Below are 25051 nucleotides of genomic sequence, written 5' to 3'. Positions count from 1 at the left end.
ACTGGCCGAGGGGGCGTTGTCTGGGTGGTTCGGCTGCCGGCGGAACCCGGCGAGCGGTGCTGAGGGTGGCGGCGGCGGCAAGAGAAGAGAAGGCGGCGGGGCGTGGAGCGGCCTCCGAGGGGAAGGTAGGCGCCGGGCCAGGAGGCCGGCCTCTCAAGGGCGTGCGGGTTCGGCGCGGTGGGAGCACCCCGGAACCCACGCTGGGTTCCCGAGGGTCGGGCAGGGCATGGAACCACTGCCGCCCTCGCATCCCCGGGCACCGCGAGAGTCAGTGGAGCTGTCGGGTCAGTCGTGTTAGCCCGCGGCCGCGCGGTGCTCTGGCTCAGAGACCAAGACCGGTCCGGGGCCTCGAGCGGGGCCTTCCCCTTCGTGCAGCTCCCTCGGCATGGAAACTCCACCCGCGTCCCCTCCCGGTCTCCTCCGGCTAGTCGCTGTCGGCCGCCCGGGCACCGCCCGCGGGAAGAAGCGGGTCCCTCCCCGCCCCGGCTCGCAGCATCACGCTGTAGTTGATAATAGTGCTTAAGACTACAGAGCTCCTAGCGCCCCCAGCCCCACTGGCGTAAGACCTCTCCGTGCCTCGGTTCCGCGTCTGTAAAACGGGTGTAATAACGGTTCCTACGTGGTGGGGTTCTTGTAGGATTTCATGAGTTGGTGAATGTAAAGCACTCAGAGTGCCTGCGGCTTAATCGCTTGGCTGCTCTTCTCAGCCCTTAAGACAGGTCGCGCACACAGAGGTGGAGACTAAGTGTGTGTTGCTTCAATGAGTGAATGAAGGTTGAACGGGGTTTGAACAGAGAATTGTGAGAAGCATTAGGCCTAGAGTGGGGCTGTGTGGGTGATAAGGAGGCTTTCTTTCTGGAGGTGAGCAGGGTTGGGAATGGAACAGAGGGTGTATGTGAGGGCTGCTATAACAAAGTACCGCAGCCTGGTGGGGGCCTTGAACAGTAGACACTTATTTTCTCACAGTTCTGGGAACTAGAAGTCCAAGATCAAGGTGTCAGCAAGATAGTAATCTATACTATCTTGGTATAAATTTGTAGCATTTAGAACAAGAGGATACCTTAGAGATTATCTGACCCAATGGGGGAACCCCTCCACTTTCACAGAGGAAAAAACTGAGACCCAGAATCTCCATCCATCCTGAAACCATGTATTGAGCACCTACTGTGTCGAAGGCACTCTTCTAGGTACCAGAGATACGCTGATCAACAAGACAGAAGATTTTTTTACCTTGTGACAAAGTGAGTTAGCTGAAAATATATAGAGAGCCCCGTGCTTCTTGTATCACAACAGAGCGCCTGTGTTGCACGTGTTCGTCCTCATGTGTGCTGTGCTTTACTTTACTTTGGTGCATATCTCTGGGATCACCTGGATAGTCAGGTATAGGTAGTAGACTGAAGAGGCTACTGACTTATTCCAAGGAAGGCCTTTGAGCTATTGCATGTAACTTGGAGAAGTGGTTAAGCATGTGGACTTTGGAGTCAGATTCCCTGGGTTTAAATCCCAATTCTGTGCCTTATTGATTACCTATTACTTATTAGCTGTGTTTGTCCTCTGTAACTCTGTTCAGGTTATCTATTGCTGTGTGACAAACTATCCCAAAACTTGGTGACTTAAAAACTGTTTTATTTTATCTCACGGTTTTTTGGGTCAGGAATTCAGTCAGGGCCGTGCTGGGTGGTTCTTCAGCTCCACATGTATGGAGTGGGAGTGGTGATCAGCTGGAAGGGCTGGTGTGGAGCATTCATTGTGGCTTTGCTCCCACATCTGGTACCTGGGAAGGAATGGCTGGAAGGCTGGGCTCAGCTGAGCCCTTCTCCTGCCCCATGTGCTCTCTCCAGCTGGGTGTCTGACAGTCCTGCTGTTGACTCAGGCCTTCCAGAGCCAGTGTCCAAAACATGGAAGGTGGAAGCTGTCAGCTTGTGGGGCTTGGGCCCAGAAATGGGCACAGCTTTACACCCTTCCTTTTACCTGTTCTGTTGATTAAGGTAGAGGCTGTTCAGATTCAAGGAGAGGAGACCTAGATCCCACCTCCCCTTGCGAAGAGGGTCAGAGAAGTTGTGGACCTCTTTTATCCACCAAATGCCTCATTGTTCTCGTCTGTAAAATGAGGCTAATAGTATGTAGTATCTATTTTACAGTTATTCAGAGGATTAAATGAGTTAATATGTGTAAAGAGCTTCAAATACTGCCTGGCATAGAGGAAACATTTGATAAATATTTGTTATTATTGTTACTAGGTACATGATACATTATTATTCATAGCTGTTATTCATAGGACACATAAGAAATACAAGATGCAAATTCGTTTTCTAGAGTTTTTTATAATCTTATTGGAGAGGCACAGGATTGACATGAAGCAATTAGAGAATTATATTAAGTAATATAGAATAGTTACAATTTTTATAGTCAAAGTAAACTGTGGAATGGTTCATAACTTTGCATGTCACTTCTCTATAGCTAGAGAATGTCTAATATAGATTCAGAATATTTTCTGTATTTTAACATTTAAGTCTTTGGGGTATGTTGTGTTTTTAATGTCCTTTTTCTCATGGGCATAAGAGCATGGGCTCCATCCAGGGTTTAGGAACCAGGAGGTGAGATGATGGGAGATGAAATGTGGAGATTCTGAGTTGAAGGGTCATACGGTTGGAGATGTTCAGCAGAAAGCTGGACATTTGGAACTGGTGGCTGAAGCTGGAGTTTCAAATTTAGGAATTGTCTGCTCTGAGCAGGTGAAAGCTAAGAATAGATGTGATGGTGATGGGAAAGAGAAGAGGGCCCAGGTGCTGAATCTTAAGGGACATTAACGTGTGGGGGGCTCACAGGGGAAGAAGTGCCGCCTGGAGATGGGACAGATCAGGGACATGGAGAACCGGGAGCCTTCTGGGCAGGAGGAGTTCCACAGTGGAGGTGGGCAGGCTGCATCACCACCTGTTGTGGGAAAGCTTGGGGGGAAGGGACTGAGGGCAGGCCACTGTGGGGAGTCTGTTTCAGCACAGTGAGAAGGGCAGCAGGTTGAAAGGTGAAAAAAGGAGTGGTGAGAAAGTAAAGTAGGGTGTGTAGATTGCTCTTTCAAACGTGTGAGACGGGGGGCCCTGTGATGACTAGATATACCTGGGGGAAAGGTTTGTTGTCCTGTTTTGTTTTGTTTTGCTTTTTTCAACACGGGGCCATCTTGGCGTGTTTACAGGGACTGGTGAGCCAGTGGAGGACAGAGTGGAGCACTGAAAGGGGTGATGAAGCAGAGTCCTAGAGGGGGAGGAGAAGGGAAGTCAGCTTTGGAAGGAGAAGGCGCGCTTCATCCTTTGAGGTGGAGGGATTGAGGGGGGTGAGCGGGAAATTTGGAATCACAAAAGGAATTTAAAGGCGCTCAGGGTATAGTAAGTCATTCATGGAATCAACCTTAGTGCAGTCAGCGTCACAGTCATTTTTATGGAAGAGGGAGACAGACGTGGTGAGAATGAAGAGAATGGAAAAGATTCAGAAGCACTGTTGTGGGGAATGTAGACGGAGTTGAAAAGAGACAAATAGAAAACGTTACTAACCAGCAGCAGAGATCAGCTAGCGTGCATTTCAGTGGTTGAGTATCTGCTGTGTGCCAGGTGAAGGTGGATGAGGTGTACCTTCAGAACTCACGGCAGAGTTGGAGACACAGGTGATAGCACATGATGACAGGGTATCTTACTGAAGTATTTATGTGGTAAGATGGCACAGATGTGACCCCAAAGTCAGACTTGAGGAAGGAACGGTGGGGAAGGGGAAACGTGGCCGGAAAGACTTCGGGAGCAGGTGACAGCTCAGCCAAACCGTGTTCAGAGCGTGGGCGTTATCTGGAAGGTGGGAGAGTCATTTGTCAATAAAGTATTCCCAGGACAGGAAGTATCAGAGCCAGAGACTCTTGAGGAGAGAGCAAGGCGGAGGTCTGCAGCCCACCTGCTTCAGAGTCACCTGGATGCGCACAGTGCAGATGCCTCGGCCCGGGGCTCTGCATTTTAACTGGCTCTCTAGGTGTTCCTCCTAGATAACGTGAGTTGAATATTTAATACATTGCCAGGGGCTATATTAAATGTTCACGTGGGTTCTCACAATTATCTCAATAACTGTGAGATAGGATGAGGAAAGTAGGCCACAGAGAAGTCATTTGCCCAGCCGTATAGCTAGTGAGTAGTGGGCTAGGGGTCCAAAACTGGCAAGGAACACAGCTTGTTTGGGGAGCTGCAGGTAGTTTATTTTGGAGGGCACACCTGGGATTAATAGGAAGTAAGCCTAATAATAATAATAATAACAATAATAGAAGTAGAGGCCATGTTAAAAAGATTTTGCCTTCATGGTTTAGTGACTTCTTCAGTAATGCTTATGTATTGAGAATGAAAGCAAAGAAAGCAGGTAATGGCTTTTTAGTTTTTACTACCAAACTGCCATTTTAACTTCCATAGTCTCACCTCAGTCTGACTCCATTTCTCCCTCACTTTTCCTCTTCCAAACACCACCTCTTACTAGACTGAGCTCCTCATCGTCAGAGCCCGTGTCTTAACTCATGAAGTATCTAGCTCAGACTGTTTGGCTTCATTGTCATGTACTTGTGTGTGTGTTTCCTCCCCTAGAATGTAAGCTTCAGGAGGGTGGGGACCTGGGGTGTTTTGCTTACCGTTGTAGCCCTTGAGCCTGGCACAGAGGAGTCAGTAAGTAGATGATGAGTGATGAAATTTTCTGTATCCATATAATGGCTTCCGTCTCATTCAGAGTCAAAGTCAAGGTTCTTAAAAGGCCCTGCAAGGCTCTACGTGGTCTGGCCCTCTGCTTGTCCTTCCCCTCCCTGCCTCTCCTTTCCCCCTCGTGTCAGGGCCTCCCTCTCCCTTGGCTTCAGCTGCCCACTCAGCTCCGGCTCACACTTCATGATTGCCAGTGTTTCTGTTCCAGGAGCCCCGGCTCATTCCCGTTCCTTCCTCAGGTCTCTGCTAAAGTAGCGCCTTGTCAGAGAGGCTGGAGGGACGAATGGGTGGAGGTGCTGCCTTGCGGTACCTCTCTTATTGCCGTCTTATGGTGTGTGTTCATTTATTTTGGCTTGTGTCTTATCTCCCCAAATAGGCTCGTAATTTTCCTCAACTTCTACTTCAGTGCCCCATATACAGCTGCTCAATAAGGATTGATTTCATCTTATCCAGTTGGCCATTTCCCAACCTCATAAGTGTTTATATATGTATATTTTTTCATTGAAGTAATCTAAGTAGAAATGAGAGACGTGCATGTAGTATTAGCATGGTCATATTCTGGATTTGCACTGCCAAATATGGTGACTATTTAAGTATAAATTACATTACATGTTCAGTTCCTCGGTCGTACTCACCACGTTCCCAGTGTTCAGCGGCCCTCTGTGGCTCACGGCTGCTGTATTGAGCAGTGCAGATAAGGAACATGTCCATCATTGTTGATGGTTCTGTTGAACAGCATTGGTCTAGATGCTTCAGAAGCTATGTTTTTTGCTCGTTTTTTTAAACTGTTGTGACAAGGAATCATGACGGTGAAGCACAGGTCAGCCACTGGGTTTGGGTGCCATTTGATTTCTGGTGATGGCGTCAGGAATCACAACTTATCCATGTCCTTTGTCCTAGGTCTCCTGGATGGTGGAGCATGGACCCAGTTGCTACTCACAGCTGCCATCTCCTCCAGCAGCTGCACGAGCAGCGTATTCAAGGCCTGCTTTGTGACTGTATGTTGGTGGTGAAAGGAGTCTGCTTTAAAGCACATAAGAATGTTCTAGCAGCTTTCAGCCAGTACTTTAGGTACATATTTTAGACTTTGTTCTTCCAATTGTACGGAGAGAAAGCTCTTCTAGACTGAAACTATTTTGACTAAATTTTATTTTCTCCTTGGATTTCACTCCCCTTATCTTTTGTAGCACATTGTGGGTTTTTTGCTTTTGTATTGAATATTTAGAGTAACCCGAGAGGGAAAGAGCCTTTTAACTAAAATATATTTGGGGCACTTGAAACTATTTTGGCACTTTGCCTTTGATTTTAATAGTTCCAATTAACATCCGTCTTTTGTATACATTTCTTACCCTTTCAGGATAAAAAGATTGAGAAATAGAATTTCTGGTAAGAACATTTCTTTGATAAGAAATCAGAGAGCATTCTATATGCTATTTTTTTAAATTAAAACATTTTAGTTTTTGTTTCTCATTTGACTATTCTAAGAAAACAGGTTTGAACTCAGTTTACTTACCCCTGTAATCATTTTTGCCTCAGTGAAAGATTTACTTATAAATAATAATATCAAGCGATAGTATTTCATTTATTTTTAACATTAGATTATGTATTCTACATACATTTTCTGATTAACTAGATTTATCTCTCTTTACGCACTAAAGCTTCTTTTTCAGTACCTTTTTTCCCCTAAAATTCATACTATTTTATTGCTCTAGTAAACAACATGTGGAACAGGATTTACTCATTCCTTGATAATCCCGAATCATCAGATTAAATCCCAGCTGTCATATATGCTACAAGTTGTATTATAGTGGATTGGCTCACTGAGGTAGGCAACACTTTTTGCCTGTGTGCAAAATGGTCCCCTACTTGGTCTTTGCCTGTTCTGTTTTCATAGAACAGTTAGGTTTAGATGTTGTGATACATTGGCTATTTTGAGTTTTCCCCACTCTACTTTTGATATGTACTTTCCTTAAGTACATATTAGAACAGAACTGAAGGCTGTTTGGGGGATGCAGGTTGATTGCATTTGATAAAAGGTCTTTAACAAACTTGCAAGACAATTTACTTGACTCAACTTGGTAGTTTTACATGCGACAAATTCATTCACCAGTGAACTTGACTTGTGCCCAGAACAAAGTGCCTGGGTTTTATGGTGCCTTTTCCCCCCATTAACTTATAGGGCTCTCTCACTGCTGGTTTATGGACCATTGGGTTGCTGAGAAACATCTGATAGCCAGATAAATTACCGCTTAAAAAATGTACCTAGAGTAGTACAATGTACCTCATGTACCTAGAGTAGTCAGATTCCTAGAGACAGAAAGCAGAATGGTGGTTTCCAGGGGCTGAGGGGATGGGGATAATGGGAGTTATTGTTTCACAGGTATAGAGTTTCTGTTCGGGATGTTGAAAAGGTGCTGGAAATGGTTAGTAGTGATGGTTGTACAACAACGTGAATGTACGTAATGCCACTGAATTTATCATATGAACCATAGTTAAGTGTTTGATATTATGTGTATTTTGCCACAATTAACAAATTGAAATTTTAAAAAATTAGTGTATATCTAGGGTTGGTTTATTATAGCTATTTTTATATTCAGATGTTTTTAAGACAGATACGGAAATATTTTTGTATGTGTTTCCTGGTTTGAGATATGTTACTTTGTCAGACTAAACAGTAAATATTGAAAAATGTGTGTTCTTTAGTTTTCTATACTCTGCAATTAGTATTACATTTAGATAATTGCATTTTGAAAAAAAGAACAATGAGTATATTTCAAAATTTTATGTTGAGATTTCCTTGGAAGTTTGGATATTCAACACACTAATTCAGTGCGTCCGAATTGCTTTATTGGATGGCTTGCCAAAACCTTTTAAAGGATTAAAGCATACTTAATTTTAAAATATTGGCATTTATAGAAGGATGGTAATTTTGAATATTAACATGGATATTATTTATAAAAAAAGCTATCAGAATGTATGAACTGTTAACACTGTAAGCAGATATCCTTTCTTTTATCAGGAGCCTCTTTCAGAATTCTTCAGGTCAGAAGAATGATGTTTTTCACTTGGATATTAAAAATGTAAGCGGCATCGGGCAGATCCTGGACTTCATGTACACATCGCATCTGGATCTTAACCAGGACAATATACAAGTCATGCTGGACACGGCACAGTGTTTGCAAGTTCAGAATGTTCTGAATCTGTGTCACACATTCTTAAAGTCAGCCGGTGTAGACCAGCCACCCGGCCTGCCTTGTCACAGTACATTCTCCCTGCAAAGTGCTTTGACTCCTGACGCTAATTGTGTTATCAGTGAAAACTACGCCCCTCATTTGCTGCAGGAGTGCTCAGCAGGTGTTCAGCAGGGTAGAGTTGTGGATGAATCACATTCTCATGCCCCACCCTCAGTTGGTCTTCATACTTCCACAGCTGAAACCTCAAAACAAGCCCCTGATACGTTAGATGGCAGCTGCACAGAACTGCCTTTCAAACAGCTAAACTATTACTACAAGCTCAGAAACTTGTACAGTAAGCAGTACTATAAACAAGCCACCTGTCCCAGTCATGAGAGAATCGTCAAGCAGCCTTTCACTTTCAGCACATCCTCAGACCTTCATGCCGCGGAACACCAGCCCTGTGCTGTTGGTCATGCCGAGTGTGTCCTGGAGTCCTCCGAGCACTTGCCTTCCAACTTCCTGGCCCAGCCTTTGAATGAACCTACCCCAGACCCTGAGCCAGACCACGCAAGCCAACAACCTACCAGACAGATGAGGCTCAAGAAGGCCATTCACCTTAAGAAGCTAAATTTCCTAAAGTCACAGAAATCTGCAGAGCAGACATCTGAACCCAAATCAGATGACAGGTTAACCAAGAGGATAGAATCTGCCAGTGACCATAGTGTAGAGAAAGTTAACAGCCAAAGTGCTGAAGAAAAAGAAAGTGAAGAACTCATCAGTGCTGAGAATTTTAATTGCATGAATGAGATGGAGAGGCCCGAAGACACCGCGGCCCTGGAAGACCAATCCCAGACACTTCAGTCACAGAGACAGTATGCGTGTGAATTGTGTGGAAAACCTTTTAAACATCCCAGCAATTTGGAGCTTCACAAACGGTCTCATACAGGTACACTGATTCGGTCCCCGCAGGCAAAAGGAAAGGAAATAATGCAGACAATCAGACACCACTGCCTGCTCCTGTTTTTGTAAGAAGCTTTGCTATTGCTTGATGACGTCATTGATATTTACCCCCAAAAATCAAAGAGTGTTAGCTATTTTTTATTTTATATTTTTGGTGATGCCTTTTAAAGAATAATCTTCATTTCTGTAAATGCTTTCATAGAGCCAGTTTAAAAGAATGGTACACTTTTCATTTTAATTTTAATTGCGGTTGTATATGGGAAACTTTCCATCTCTAAAGTATGGCAAATTATTTTGATGCACTCAGATTTTCAAATTAATTCTAAAACAGATAAGCAATATTTAGTTCTCTCTTTAGAATTAGATTGTTTATTTTTTAAAAGCATAAGGTAGGTTAATTCAGACTGAAGTAATTTAGTTTGAGTAATCCTGAAAGCTTTGGAAGGTAATTTGAATATCACATTTAAAAAATTGTGATTTGGGAGGCAGGAGGCAAACTTTTTAATAAGGATCAGCTTTAACCATTTGATATTTTCAAATGAAAATCCTTCCATCTGAACATTGAATTTTCAAAGTTTTGTTACCTTAATTCATACCTTAGTTCATGTAATTCATACCTCCCCTTTCCAAAATGTTTATTTTTTCCAAAAGCTTTAAAAGAAAGTGTTATACAGTATATATACATTATGTAATATAATACATATATATTACTATCCTTCCTGCATTTAAGCGTGATGACTCTGGTACACATTACAAATTAATGGCAATTATCTTAGAGGCATGAGAAGGAATATGTTATAGGATGCTTCTTAAAGTAACTGCTTTTCAAGGTACTTGTGTAATTGTGACCATTGATGTGATGTCCTGTTATCACTTTTGATTCCCTGTTTGCTTAGGTGTTTACTGCCTCATTGCACTGTTGAGACTGAATTAATATTTATGAAAGCCCTTTATAAATTTTGGTGTATTTGAATATAAGATACTATCATTATTATTACTCCATATGAAGACAGTATCATTGACTCAGTTTTGCCCTGTAAAAACTTAATTTAGGTCATTCTGTAATTTTCTGGAGCCTAATGATCACTATAATTTCTATTTGAGAAACTTAACCTATTTAGCTTTAAAGGAAACAAGAATTGTTTATTCTGCAAGAACATCTTTGGTTAATAGTAGTCATACAGTTATATGGCACAGCTGCTTCCTGGGACATAAATATATTGAGAAGGGCAGCAGTTCTCAAAGTATGATGTGGGGAACCCTTTCGGGGGTCATTGAGGCCAAAACTGTTTGTATCATAATGTAGGATGCTCCTTGCCTTTTCCTTCTCCTTCTCCCACAAGTGTACAGTGGAGTCGGCTAAAGGCTGCAGGATCTGTGATGAGGCCTTCACTCTGGAGGCCAGTGAAAAATGTCGTGTGTTTCAAAAGTCACTCAGTTTTGATTTCTAATATGGACTATACTGCCAAATATGGCCCACATGAACAAAAGCTCTTTAGGGTCCTCAGTTGTTAAGAGCGTAAAGAGGTCCCGAGAACAAAAAGTTTGAGAACCACTGGAGTAGAGTTGTTAACGCTGGTCACTTGAGAGTCTTAGGAGCTAGTGATCTCTTTTTTCAGACTCTCATATCTCATAGGGCGGACTTTAACGTAACATCTATTATCCCCATAACTTCAGACATAAATGTAGTCCAAAATACAGCATCCGTATGATTATAATTACAGTTGACCCTTGAACAACTCAGGGCTGAGGGGCACTGACCCTCTGAGCAGTTGAAAATCCTAGTCTAACTTATAGTTGGTCCTCCATGTACTGGTTCCACCACATCTGCAGACTCAGCCAGCTTCCATCATGTAGTACTGTAATATTTACTACTGGAAAAAATCCATGTATGAGTGGACCTGTGCAGTTAAAACCCTGTTGTCCAAGCGCCGACTGTACTTGGGGTCAGAAGCTCCCCCCTTATCCTTGAGGAAGCCATTAAATAGCTTTTGGGAAAAGATCAAAATAAAAGTACCTTAGCAGAAGCCCATAAAGCTGGCACACCCCAGCAATACAGTAGGAAGGGAAACATTTGTGTTATTTTTTTAAAAGGCTCTTAATGAAAGCACTTGATTTGAGGGGAGTGGGGAAAATGGAAGGTTCTTGGTCTTAACAGTCTGTTTATTAGGGTTCTAGAGGCATTAAAGGCAGTACCTGAAGTATGTTTTTAAACAGATTATTTTCTAGAGACTGTCTTCAGAATTGCTGTGGTTTCTTTGTAGTAGAGTCCATTCTCTCCATCTATTCTGTACCAAAGTGTAATTATTCAGAGTTGCTGAAATCAGGGGGCCAAGCAGTCAGCAGGGGAACATGTCTCATCATGGAATCTTCTTTTCCCCTGTCAGCACGTTGCAACCAAGGCTGAAAGGCAGTGGGGAGGGGATTTTTCCCATCACACTTTCAGGAGATCCCGCTCTGCTTTGGGCTGTCCCAGTTCATACCTCATGTGGTGTGAATGAGTCACCCTGGTTCTGTTAGGAATCAGTGGTCATTGCAGGAGTCAGGCTGAGGACGGGTGACCAGGTTCATGCTGTTCAGCCAGAAAACTCACATTTGATTTTCAACTGAAGGAAAAGTCTGTGTCCAAAGCCTAAATCTGGTTTGAATGCAGATAAATACGTTTGATTTCAACACAGGTGTAAATTTGGAGAACAATTTAATTTTTTAGAGAAAAGTAAATATAGATTTCACTTTTATCATCTCTGCCTATCATCTAAGGGCACGAGAGATGATGAGGATGAGGACAGAGGCTCCCGTTTTCATAGTCTGATGATAAGTAATGCCATGGTTTGGAAGGTGGGACAAAAGAGACAGCTTAAACATTTTACACAGAAAACTATCCTGCAGATGTTACCCATGGTTTTACAAGTTGTTGTTTTGTTTTGTTTTGTTTTAGGTGAGAAACCTTTTGAATGTAACATTTGTGGGAAACATTTCTCTCAGGTGGGAATTCTTTTATTTATTGTTAATAATTGGAAACCTGAAACCCAGTGTTTATTTTTATTACAGATAAGACATACTTTTGGACTTGGGAGAGAAGCCTCTGATGATATCTGTAACTTAAAAGACTTCAGACTAAATCAAGAAAAAAATAATTTTCAAGAAAAGAAATTTCTAGTTCATGGGGCGGAAAATACCATTTTTTATAAGTGTGTGAACTCTCGCAATACCTTTTTCCCGCATTAAGGATGGGTCCATTTCTAGTATATTTCTTTTCTTCCACAAGTGATGTAACCATATTGAGCACCACTTGGGGGCTGCACATTGTGCTGGGCTGGATCCAAGACAAATGTCCTTATTCTTACTGAGACGCTAGATGTTAGGATGCTGGAGAAAAGACCAAACACATTTCATTCCCTGCTTTCACTACCATTACACGTGTATTCTCTCACTCAGCCGGCATGTGTTGTGTCCTCCTATGGGCGCTGTACTGATCTGGGCACTAGACGTAGAGAAACCTAGAGACTGAATGTTCTAAAGAAAATTTTGAACATGATAGAATGGCTGTGGGATCCTGCTTTTCCTTCTGAAATGGAAGGTAACTCTTCCCTTGCCACGTGCCGGGCATTGGCATTCCAGAAGCTTCTCGCAGGGTCCCAGTGCACAGTCCTGCAGAGGAAGCAGTCACCCCACAAATGTTTTTTACACACGCGTGCTAATCCTGGAGTAACAGCATGTGCAAATGCTGTCTTACTGGGGAAGGACCTTGGGGCTGGGCCTCAATGGAGGACTCGAGCCCTCTATTGTGGAGAGAGCGGGGCAGCGTGGCCCTGCGGAGCACGGCAACAGCAGGAGTGCGGCCCCTGCTTCTGTCACATCCCCACAGAGCCGGCTCTTCCAATTTACCCTTCATCACTCTCCCACACACCCAGACATGCCATCTAATTACTTCTCACTCTTCTACTGGCTGCAAGCAGTGATTCACCTCATCCTAACGTGTTCCTGTGTATTACTAGTCCAGGCAGGGTCCATGCACCCACCAAGTGTTCAGTGAGCTTCTGCTGAACTGAGTGGAGGGGTCGTTGCTCTACATGCCTCTCTCGTTGAGGCCTGTGCTTCTTCCTCCCAGCCTCACCTGGGGGTCAGAGCTTGGCCTCTAGAGCCAGACAGTCTGGATTTGGATCCAGCCTCTGGTTTACTGCTCTGACCTTGGACAAGCTACCTAACCATTTGGCACTCAGCTTTCTTATCTATAGAGCAGGGGTGTGAGACCCTTGACCCCCATGGTGTGTGAGGAGTCAGTGAGTTCATAAGATGATAGCATCTCACCTGGCTCATGGTGAGTCCTCAGGACACGTCACTAGTCCCTCTCCTGTTGCCATCGCCTCCCTTCTCTCCTCTCTCTGTCCTCTCTGCTCTTGTAGACCAGTCTTCCTAAGGTGCACTCTCTCCACCCCACATCCCACCCTTTTAACCTTTCTAGTTTTGGTGTAGTTGGAAAGCGTAAAACTTGGATTAATGACCATTAATAGTTAGCAATCTCTACTCTGGGCCTCATTTTTCTAATTCTTAAAAATAGGGATAATACCACCTCATGGGACTATTAGAATTAAATGAAAAAATGGACATGAAAGTCCTTTATACGTTTACATTGTGATAACAATTTAGGTTCTGTCCTTTTCTTGCTTGGAACCCGTCCTTGACTCTTCAGTGCTAACCAAATAAAGTGTACCCAGACTTTCAAGCATTGAGTCTGCCTTCGGCCTTCTCTCCTGGCGTTAAAGCCGGGCTCACCCTCAGAGATTCTGACTCTGTTGGTTGGGACTGGGGCTTGAGTGTTGGTACTTTTTAATACAGTGGTTTGGATGGCAGCCCTGTCCACTGCTTCAGACCTTGTCCTACACTTTCCCTCTCGAGTCCCACCAAGGGCAGCCCTGTCTGATAAATGTTACAGAAATCCTCCTCTTCTGTGTTGGTGTCTGTATGTTTACCAGATTTTTATGACTGTAAAGTTATGTATAATTATAGTTTACAGATGTATATCACTGTTTTATTTCATAATGAAGTAACGAAATTTTTGTGAATAAGCTCTGCCATGTGCTAGGGCACAAAGACAAGTAAAGGCTTCAGGGAGCTTTGCGTTTAGAGGAAGAAACAGTTGTATAAACTGATAAAGCACAATGAAACGCTGCAAGTGCCGTGACACTTGTATAGGCAACGGTATGAAGAGGACAGTAGTCATTTCTACCTGAAAGCTGGCGGGGGCGGGGTGGGCACTGAAGACAGGGAGTCATTGATCAGCCTAGAGTCTCTGGCATTCCAGGTGGAGAGAGCAGTGGTGGCGTTTACACACGAATACTCAGTAACCTGTCCTTCATTTCTCATACAAACTGGAATACGTGTGGTTACAATGGACTGGAAATATTTTCCTTTCTGGAAGATTTAGAAAACAGACCTACCAATAAGAATTAATCTTTTATGCTGTGTAGTATTTCATAGTGTTAGTCATTTTTTAAAGAAAAAAAAAAGGTCAGCCACAACCTTAATTATGAGTCAGCAAGCAGTTTGAGACCTCAGCTTTAAAACGCTGTGATAAGCCTGGATTGTGACAACAAAACTATGCACGTATTAATATAATTCTGGACACTGTACGGGCCTGGATCTCAGCAAATAAGAGTCACGCAGTACTTTAGAGTATGAATGAGGCTCCATTTGGAGCCACGTGTCTCCCGTGTGGAGGAGAACCTGGGCCATTTGATGCATCCAGGGGAGAAGACTAAGATAGTGACAGGTCTGGAGTGCCTGTCACATGAGAAACAGGAAAAGGGAAGCAGTGTATTTAGCTGTCTTTGGGGAGAGGAATGGAGTTGCTTTGTCTCTCCAAGGAGGCAGAATAGAAACACTGAGCAGCTGCTGCAGAAGGACAGGTTCTGAGAGGCTCGGTGCCCTCCCAGCAGCTCCTGTGTTGTGTCCAGGGCATGACTGACGGGATACAGCATCCCGTAGGAGGCTGCTTAGACACATTCCAGGGCACTGATGTGGCCCGATGCCAGGGGTGGCAAAGTTTCATCCCATCCATGATGAAAATGCAAAAAATAAGAATATTTTAATGAACTTTTCTTAAATTTTCAGCTCTGAGGTGATATTTCCAACATTTTCAGTGTTAAATGTCCTTTTATCAATATAATGATCGTTGTTCTTTAGGTGATATCTCAGTGTTAATCTCCATATTTTTTTTGTTTTGTTTCAAAGTCTTAAAACTTCTGAACTAGATTACTTTTAAGATCTGAGTTCTCTTTCTCTAAAGTTTTACGGTTCTCTATTTTTTTTTTATATAAACAATCAGCAGCCACTAGAAGAGTACCCTGACAGAGAATCTCTGCCTGGTTTGATCATGTTTAAATACTGAGTTTCAGGTACCTATCAGAAGGAGTTTATTTTTTAAACTGCTCAACAAATCAGGTGTTAACTTCTTTTCTACGACAGAGTTTTTCACTTCAAAATTCTGACAACTCCATCCTAATTTAAAATGGTATCCACTTAGAAAGGGTGGAACTTCCTTTTGTGCAAATCTTTTTCAGCCCAACAGCAGCACAAGCTTTTGAGTCCACAGACAAAGCTGAATCAGAATATTCCATCCCAGCTATAGGGGCTGAGGCTGCTTCCCTCCCAGAGCCTCTGTTTACTTCCTGTAATGTGTGAATTATACTTTATGAGGACATTGAAACACTGAAACACTATTTGCAACTGCTTAGCAAAGTGTTCCATTCGTAGTAAACTCTTAATAACTAAGGGCTACTAGTATTAGCACTTACTGGAGTTTTCATGGATCCAGCTATAGATGATTTCTAAGATGTATAATTAGTAATAAAGCGTAGCAAAGTTTACCAAAAATAAAGACTCTTGACTAAAGGGCAAATAATCTGGGCCCCACTGTGCTATGTAATTCGGTATAAATTATCTGAATGCATTATTGGATGTTTTTGCCTGAATCTTTCCATTATTTAATCTACTTTTATACCATTTATCAGACTAATTTGTGCTCCTTTATTTGGGGGAATGATAATTACTTTCACTAGATATGTCCAGTATTAAATATCTAAGGAAACATCTTAAAGTTTGTTTTACTGTTGTGTACTATAATATTAAGTGGAAGATCATTCAGTTTGAAAACAAGTAATTGTTTACTTTGAAAACCAAAGTAATTGTTTACTTTGAAAATAAGTAATTGTTATGCTTTATTTAAAAAAGAAAGATGCAGCATTGCTAAGAATCAAATCAGAATGCATTTCAATCATAATACATAGTTTACAAAATAACTTGAAACAAGAGGGATCTAATTTAACTGTTGAGCAGATGGTGCTATTCAAATTGTTATTTAAATGACAAGCTTTTCTGAAATTTGGAAATGACCGATTTAAAGCCCTCAGTGGTGCATTATCTCAACTCCAGTGAACTGGTTCCTGGATGGCAAAGTGACGGCTTGTCATACTGAATTCAGTACAAGCTAGTTTATTCACAGAAACTTGCACGCCCTCATGTAAGAGTTTAAACTCAGACAAACTAACATTAATTTCTGGCCTACCATGTAACTAGAGCAACTAATTTATTTATCTGAATCTCAGTTTTACACCTAGAAAACAGAGATAATAATACCAATTTCTAAGAGTAATTTAGTTATACTGTACTTGTAAAGGCCTGAGTAGACCAAATATCTATTGCTGTTGACATTTGCTGTTTTATTACTGTTATTAATAGTCATTCAGTTAAAAGCTGGGTATTTCCCAGTGCTCTGCCAGATTCTTTCTCTTTGGTTATCTAAAATAAACAAGTTTTTTCCTAAGCTATATTTATCATATTCTGAAATGTAGTATCTAACTTAGTGTTTCCCAGAGTCTGATAGACATAAAGAATCTTCTGTGTTATATAACATAAAATCTACAGACAACATTCTTTATACCTGTCCACGGGTTCAGAACCACCTTCAAACCTATAACCATGAACTATCTTTGCATTTTGTTTAAAATATACATAGCAAATTTGTAAATTTACATAGCCAAGTTTGTGAGTTGGGTATTACTGTTCATTCTCTTTTTTTGGCTCATTTTGTGCATAAGGCCTGCAACATTATTACCCTTAGATATAGTCATCCTGCTCAGTGTTTTTTTGTAACAGAACACTATAAAAAAATTAAGTTGGGAAGTGACAGATTGAGAGTATTAAATTATAACAATGGAAGATTGTGTTTCCAAATCCTAATTTGAAACATTTGCCAGTAGCTTTTGTAATATCTGAGGCAATTGCAGGTTTAATTTCACTGTACTTTAGGCAATTTAATATTGATTTCCTGTTGATTAGCACATGGAAATCTATTTTGTGATCTCCATTTAAATCAGTTATTCTTCATAAAGCCCTGCTAGTTTCAGAGATTAGAAACGTAAAAGGCCTGCAGCTGAAGGACTACTGTGAATCTCCTGATTTGCTTTTTTGCACGAAGGTGAAAATGACCAACCTGTGAGGCAGAATAACTGTACTGCCAAGAAGAAATACTTTTTGGAAACGTCTCACTTTCTTTATAAGCAAAAGCTGTTTTTCAGGAAGAAACAATGAATACTGAAATAACCAAGTACAAGCGCTACCTTTTTTTCAAATGATGTTGCATATAGGTGGTCCAGGTTTTAAAAAAAAAAATGAAATAAAATACATCAAGAGCTGTTTACAACACAAGCTTAGCGACCCCTAAAGCAGCCTCCACAGTGTGTCGGGCCCATTTTAGAGGAGTGCGACACCGTGGCCGGACCAGGGGCTGGCCTGGAGCAGAGCTGAGAGGCTCCCCTGTTCAGCTCACTGCTGGGCGGGGCTGCTCCTGACTCAGAACCAGGCCAGACCTTGATCTCCTTGCATGTGGCTGCGTCTGAGTCGTGCATCTGGAGTCTTCATTTGGAAGTTGGACTGGAACCTGGCTAAATCTGCCAGTTTTCCTTTTGAATTTATGTGCTCTTAAAATTTTTTTTTCACTATTGGCATGTTTTTTCTTTTCCTTTTTTACAGGCGGGTAATTTGCAGACTCACTTACGTCGGCATTCTGGGGAGAAACCATACATCTGCGAGATCTGCGGGAAGAGGTCAGTGCTGGGCTCGTTCATTCGCACGTCAGGAGCAGTCTTGGCATCTCTGAGCCACGTAGGGGCTCACTGTCACTCAGGAACACAGTAAAGCCAAACCCTCTGGCTTTTCTTGTGACACACATGAGAATAGCAAAAAGAAATGGAAATGTTAATTAAAGGAAAGAGAATCTAGGACACAAGTCTTAGGAAATGGGATTTTACATGAAACAAAATTATCTTATGCTAAAATTTCCATTCATTCCAAAAATGTCTGTTAAAATAGATGACTGGCCCCCACGGAGGTGACTGTCTGGTAGGGGTAATGAGACTCGCAGCCTGAATGCCTGGAATCAGGAGAGGAGGCGGTAGGAGGCACCCCAGCTGCGCACCCAGACCTGTGAAGGGCCGAGAGTTCAGCCACAGGAAGGCCTGGCAAGCCTGAGGGCTGGGGAGGCCTTGGACTTGGAAAGTGAGGCTTCACTTGGTGACAGTCTCCCTGTGGAGGTGGAGAGCAGTATGAGAGATGGTCCCTTCTCTGGGCACACCGGCCTGCAGCGTGGACTCCCCGCCCCTCACTGGGGGTGTTTGTCGGGAGTCCACATACTCTATGATCTATTGGTTGGTCATTCTAGGACAGCAGGCAACAACCAGGACTATACCAGTCACACAGTGTTTTCTTCATTCGTTTAACCAGTCATTCATTCAGCATTTATTAGTCACCTACTGTGTGCTAAATGCTGTGTCGGGAACATACAGATTCTCGGCCCCTGATAAGTTCGTACTCAGGAGTTGGGGGCGGGGTGGGATGGGCACAGGCCAGCTATATTCACAGTTCTCTGCTAGGATGGGACAACACTCTTGATTCGGTTCCAGGAAGACAGTTATCTTTGCAGATGGAAGAAAGCAAAGAAGTGAAAGGTACCTAGCCTGACACGTCTCCCTTTCTGCCATAGCTGCCCAGGTTTAGTGCCCAGGTCACATGTACTGCCTGTTTGAGGCGCCTCTTAGCATAAGCCCCCTGCTGCTTCGCTTGGGGTCCCTGTTTTGCAGGATGTTTTAAATGTGAGCCTTCTGAGCTCCATGCATTTAAAATCATGTCTCTATGCAACACCTTCCCCCAAATGCAACCTCTTATCCTGCTATCAAGTGTGGTGGGAAGGAAAGAGCATAGAGCTTCATACTGGGGGTTGGGTTGGAGTTACTCCCCAAGCCAACTTAGTGATCACCTCTGAAGAAGAAAGGTTAGTGAAAGTAGGTAAGAAAAGATGTTTTAGAAACAAAACACTTGGATCATTTTCTACTTTCCTTTAAAAAGAGAAAAAAAGTAAACTTTTTTGTTGTTTTTTAAACCTCTGAAATGAAATCAGGCCACTCCTCATCACATTCCGAAGTAATAGAGGGAGCAGCTCGTCTCCTCCCTCAGCGACTCGCATTAGAAAGATTTGCAGTGACGCAGAAAGGCTCTTAACTGAATTTCCAAATTGCATTACAGGTTTGCAGCCTCTGGTGATGTCCAGCGTCACATCATTATTCACTCAGGAGAAAAACCACACTTGTGTGACATCTGTGGTCGAGGTATAGCTGAGGGTTTCCCTTTTCTTCCTTGAAAATTTCTGATTAAAATGTTCTCAGCCCTTCAATTTAACCCCTGTTGTGGTCTCTCTAGGGTTCAGTAACTTCAGTAATTTGAAGGAGCACAAAAAGACACACACGGCTGATAAAGTCTTCACCTGTGATGAGTGTGGAAAGTCTTTTAACATGCAGAGGAAGTTGGTAAAGCACAGAGTTCGGCACACGGGTGAGCGGCCTTACAGCTGCTCTGCCTGTGGTAAGTTCCTGCCCACCGCAGACCCGCGGTCACCTGGTCATCCCTGTGGGAGGGCACCGGGGTCTGTGCCCACTCCGTCCTGGGCTGTTAGGGGTCTCAGATAAGTCGTCCCTGTTTTCATGGGTAAAATGGAAGTGATGCTGTTTCTTAACCACCTTGGTCCTCTGATTTGTCTGCATTTGTGTAGCAGACATTTACCGAGTGTCTTCAAGGTATCAGGAACTGTCCTGGGTGCTCCAGTTACACAGATGACTGATACTGAGTCCCAGGTGCCCTGTGCTCCTGGTCTGGGCCCGTGGAGGGTTGACAGTTGGAAAAGCGGGGGAGAGCGTGGGGTGCAGCAGCAGGGGCTAGAGCATGGTGGCCTGCTGGGGCCTCGGGGGCACATGGTAGGCTCAAGAGGGAGGGCTTCTTGAGATCATATTGTGTATCATGAAGCAAAGGTCGTTTCTATGGCATTTGACGCTTCAGAAAAGTCATCAGGAAGGAAAGGGAAGGCTGGCAGCTCTCAGTTTCCAGGCACATCACTGCACAGATGAGGAAACTGGGATTGCAAGTTAGGTCGCCTGGTACCTGTGATAACAGAGTGTTGGAACCTCTGAAGAACTGGGAGGGCCTGTATACATGTGTGTGCAGCTGTGCACATGTGCCCCTGACAATGTGGATTGAATCGCGGGCAGATGAGTGAATAACCATTTTTACGATTACCTGTTTAGAACAAATAGGAAAAATGCTCAGAGTCAGGCTGTGGGGAGCCTGGAATTGGGGCATCCTCGGAGTGGCTTGTTCTAGTTGTGGTTAGTATCTAAATTAGGGCAGGATGCGTGGGATGTAACCAAAGGGAGGCAGCTTTGTTTGTATCTCCCACTTACACTGTGTACAGATCTCCTGGACACCAATGTCGGCAGCTCCATTACTATTAAAGGATAAAATTGCATCACTTTAAATCACAATTGCAGTCTCAAATCACTAGTTTAAAATGTCAGTTCTAAATTATTATTACAACTGTGAACTTGATTTCAGGTTCACTCTTCTCTTCCTTCCCCAGCCAGACCTGCTGCTGGCTAAGACCCTGTAGAGAAAGCAGTGCAGCAGGACCCTCTCTTCCCCCCACTTCGTTTCCACCCCTCCAGCCACTCACTGACCATGGTTTCTGACCCTAACAAGGTCAGCTTTCAGGGAAATGGAGAGGGAGAAAGGGAGCAGGAATGGTCTTACATGACAGGTTCAAAGCTTTATAACACCTTTATTGAGATAAATCCCGTACTATAAAATCTAGCCATTTGAAGTGAACGGTTCAGCGGTTTGGGTGTATTCAGTGTTGTGCTACCCTCACCACCATGTAATCTTAGAACCTTTTCCTCACCCTAAAAAAGAAACCCCACACCCATTAGCAGTCACTCCCCATCCCCTCCCCCCAACCCGAGGTAACCCTTAATCTACTCTCGGTCCCTATAGATTTGCCTGTTGCAGACATTTCATATAAATGGAATCATGTAATACGTGGTCTTTTGTAACTGACTTCATTTCACTTAGCAAATCTGCTCTGAGCATTCATGTACATGTTTATGTGTGGATGTATGTTTTCATTTTCTTGGATTCAAAAGACAGTTTCCGTTTTAAGGTGGCTTCCCATTCTGAGCTTTGCTGAGTTTAAAGCTTGGTCCTCTCTCTGCCTCTTCCTTCCCTCCCTCCCCCGTCCCTGTCCCTGTCCCTGTCCCTGTCTCTCCAGTATTGCATGCTTCTTCTAAAGACAGCCTTCCCTTCCACTCTGTTCTCCTCCCGCAGCACTCAGCTGTACTTTTCCGAGATGGAAAGGTGCATTTTCTTTCAGCGGGACTTTTTCCTTTAGCGCTTGGTTTTGTAAAAGCAGTTTCCTCCGAGGAGACTTTCTCTGTTGGCGCCCTGTCGCCTCTCTAGGCAGTCCTCTTAGGCCCCGGGCTGGCTCACTTCCCATCTGGGGACATACTCACATTCTGTGCTCTGGGGGATTGCAGGCCCACACCTGGAGGCAAGCGCTGCCCCACCGTGACCTCCGATGGACACACGTCGAGCCTGGCTGCCCTGTCTTGACTTGAGGGCAGAGGGGAGACACCTCCCATATCCCCTGTCTCGCTGGGAACTCTACTGTGGCTGAAGTTTATACACGTTAAGGACCCTGAAAATAGTTAACACCTTTTGCCAACTAATTCCACTACTGAGAATTTATCTTAAGGAAACAATGAAAAAAAAAGATGTTAGTTGAACCTCAGGTATAGTAGCAAACAGTTGGAAGCAGCCCAGATAGCCCACTGTTGCTTGACCAGGGCTGGATAGCTGAGAATTCAAATATAATGACATAGGAATAAGTGAAAAGTTCTAAATATGTGTCCATGTAAGTTGTGTAGTTTGTTTCAGACCTTGGTAAATGTGTTATGACTTCTATAAGGTTATTTATTGGTTTTTCTCTTCCGATCTTCTAACCTACTCTCATGACGGGACTAGATCCCCTACCTCTAGCTTATACCCAGAGAAAGGAAATAGGACCTGGAGAAGGAGGTGTAAAATTATGTTAAAAGCTGAATACATAAGTACCTGCAGAAAAGATGCTTCTAAACTATAGATTGACTGTGTTAGATTTATGAAAATCTGAACAAAACTGGTGCGATTTCCCAGTGTGGGCGTTTGGGGCAGGCGCCCAGGCACACCCAGCGAGCACTCCTGTGCAGGGAGACGGGGCTCCAGAGCCCTCGCACGAGACGCCCAGACCAAGGCTGCAGGTTGGAGGGGCTACAGCCGGAGAAGAGTGGAAGAGTCTGGAATCAGAGTGAGCAGGTGACAGCAGGGCTCAGCTGAGTTCACATGAAAGCAGAGTCCTTTGGGGTTTAGCAGGGGTGGAGGGGACTCCTTCCAGAATGTTCTCCTCTGAAAAGATCCCTTTTTCTTCTTCCAGGAAAATGTTTCGGAGGATCCGGCGACCTCCGCAGGCACGTCCGCACTCACACAGGGGAGAAGCCGTACACGTGTGACATCTGCAACAAGTGCTTCACCCGCTCTGCCGTGCTGCGGCGGCACAAGAAGATGCACTGCAGGGCCGACGACCAGGGGCAGGACGCTCTGGAGGAGCTCACGCAGGCCATCGAGACCTCGGACCTGGAGAAATCTCAGAGCTCGGATTCTTTTTCTCAGGACGTGTCCTTGACTTTGATGCCCGTGTCTGTTAAAATCCCCATCCACCCAGTGGAAGAAGACTCAGTGGCAGAATTTGACGGCCCCTGTAAGTTCCGGTCCCTGGTTCAGTCTCACGGAGCAAGTGAGCAGGAGAAGCTCAGCTTGGGTCCCCTCAAGCTCACCAAGCCTCACGTGCCGCAGGCGCAGCACCAGGCCTACAGCTACTCAGGCGTGGAGGCCTCGGCTGGCACAGAGCCGCTGCAAGCCGACGGCATGGCCGCGATCCGCTCGTCCCTGGCTGCCCTGGACCATCACTGCGCCGACCCCCTGGGCAGCCGCGCGTCCGCCCCTGCGTACAGGAACTCGGAGGGACAGTTCTTCTCCAGCATGACCCTCTGGGGGCTGGCGATGAAGACGCTGCAGAACGAAGGCGAGCTGGACCAGTGAGGTCCTCTGTCAGCAGCTCAGCATCAGAGGCGGCTTTAGCCCGAGAGGCTAGACTCTGTCCCTCCTGACAGGGGATGGTCGTCGGAAGTGCCTTGAGCTCAGCGTGTGGGAAGAAAGGCCTCCTGGCACATCGTGGAAGTGGACGAGGGACTGAACAAGCCTTGCGCCCCAGAAGGCTTGAGAGACCGTCTCCCAGACGTGGTGTGAACTGCATGTAACTACTGTACATTTTGGTTGTGGTAAAGGGAAACTATATGGATATAATAATACAGATATTATTTTTGCATTTTTACATGATTGAAATTTGTAGCATTTTGTATTTTTATTTACAAAAAGATTTTATTTGTATAGGAAACTCATACTATAATTTAATTTGAATAAATAAAAGTTGCCTTTCTGTATAATATTGTGTTTCCACAAATATTTTTATTAACCCAAAGACCATAGTGGTATGAAAAGAGACATCAACGAGGGCTCACCCTGCAGGGATAAGTGCCAGGTTCAGTTCTTGTGCCATCTTGGACAGTGGGCTTTGGGAGCCCTCAGAACGGAGCCTGAGTCCTGGCTGCCACTTCCTGGTCAGGTCATGGGCAAGCTCCTCAACCTCCTAGAACCTTCTCTGGGTTTGCTCTTCTGCAGCGTGAGATGAATGACTTTCAGCATTCTTACAAGGCTCAAATGATCTCCTCGTCCACTTGAAAATACCTGTCCAGCAGACCTGCCGGCCTCTGCGGGACAGTGAGTCGCGTCTGTAGCGCTGTCGCGGGAAGGTCAAAGTGAGAGCAAGTGCACTGGAAGTGAGGTTACCTGTGTGGGCTGCGGAAGTCACTGGGCTGTAGAACTGCTTGCACAAAGGACTAGGATGCTTGAGGGTGCCTCCAAATACCGTCGTCATCAGCTCTGGCCCGGAAATAAAATACGACAAATGAGAGAGGCACGGGTAGGTGAGGATTTTCACGGAAAACCCGTGGTTGCAGAATAGGACGTCAGCTCTGAAGTCAGATTCAGGTTCCGCTCCTGACGTTCCCAACCGTTAAGGGCGCTGCAGTCCCGCAAGGCTGCCCTGAAGATGGAAGAGCCTGAGGTCGCGGGGGGCTGCAGCCTGCACGAGGACATGCAGCTGGTAAAGCTGAGACCCACGGTCTCCTTGGGGCCGCACCTGGCTCTGAACTTGATGCCTGGTAGTCGCACATGGATGGTCATCGCCCTCTGCCTTCCCGCTTGTCCCCTTTCTCATCCCCACCATCTCTTTCCAGCTCCTCCCTCTAGTTCTCCAGCCCCAGCAGCCCTGCATCCCCACCAGGACCTGGAGCCCATTGGTCAGCTCATCTTCTCACTGCCCCTCACCCCTCATGTCCCTGTCTACCTCTTTCCCAGGCTGCACCCCATGGGCCAACGTGCTGTGATCCGCCCGCCGGCCTCTTTATCAAGCTTCCCTGGTAAAGCCTTGCCCTCTGCTCCTGCATGTGGGGAGCTGAGCCAGGCTGGTGAGAAGCAGCTATCCTCTGGTTTCTACCACAAATTCCTGGTGAGCCCGGGGTCCGTGTGGCCTCCTTCCTCACTGATCGAGGCCCTGTGCCGTCCTGGACAACTCCTTCTCAGCCTTCGCGGTGTTCTCCATCCTCCCGCCCATGAGCTTGCTTCCTGTTTCTCTGGGGACTTAGAAGCAAATAGGAAGGCCTCCTC

At 44.6% G+C, this 25051-nt stretch overlaps 1 protein-coding gene across 7 annotated transcripts; it reads left to right on the top strand.

The window, feature by feature from the left end:
- ZBTB49 (zinc finger and BTB domain containing 49) lies at window positions 1-23768 on the top strand. 7 transcript variants are annotated; one of them, XM_032633287.1, is made up of 8 exons: window positions 1-125; window positions 5616-5786; window positions 7735-8837; window positions 11790-11836; window positions 17885-17958; window positions 19433-19515; window positions 19607-19768; window positions 22701-23768. In XM_032633287.1, exons 2-8 carry the CDS (start codon window positions 5635-5637, stop codon window positions 23363-23365), a joined length of 2286 nt encoding a protein of 761 aa, XP_032489178.1. In that variant the 5' UTR covers window positions 1-125; window positions 5616-5634; the 3' UTR covers window positions 23366-23768. The 7 variants fall into 7 exon arrangements, with proteins under 7 accessions (XP_032489178.1, XP_032489180.1, XP_032489183.1 ...); XM_032633289.1 differs by having other exon boundaries at window positions 106-125; window positions 5616-5713; window positions 22701-23758; XM_032633290.1 differs by lacking the exon at window positions 1-125 and adding an exon at window positions 6428-6540 and having other exon boundaries at window positions 5712-5786; window positions 22701-23758.
- The last annotated feature ends 1283 nt before the right edge of the window (window positions 23769-25051 follow it).

The sequence above is a fragment of the Phocoena sinus genome, chromosome 5 (genome assembly GCF_008692025.1).
Source record: "Phocoena sinus isolate mPhoSin1 chromosome 5, mPhoSin1.pri, whole genome shotgun sequence".
Classification (NCBI taxonomy): domain Eukaryota; kingdom Metazoa; phylum Chordata; class Mammalia; order Artiodactyla; family Phocoenidae; genus Phocoena; species Phocoena sinus.
Note: the sequence above shows the minus strand (reverse complement) of the source record. Positions and strands in the feature narration are given on the sequence as shown.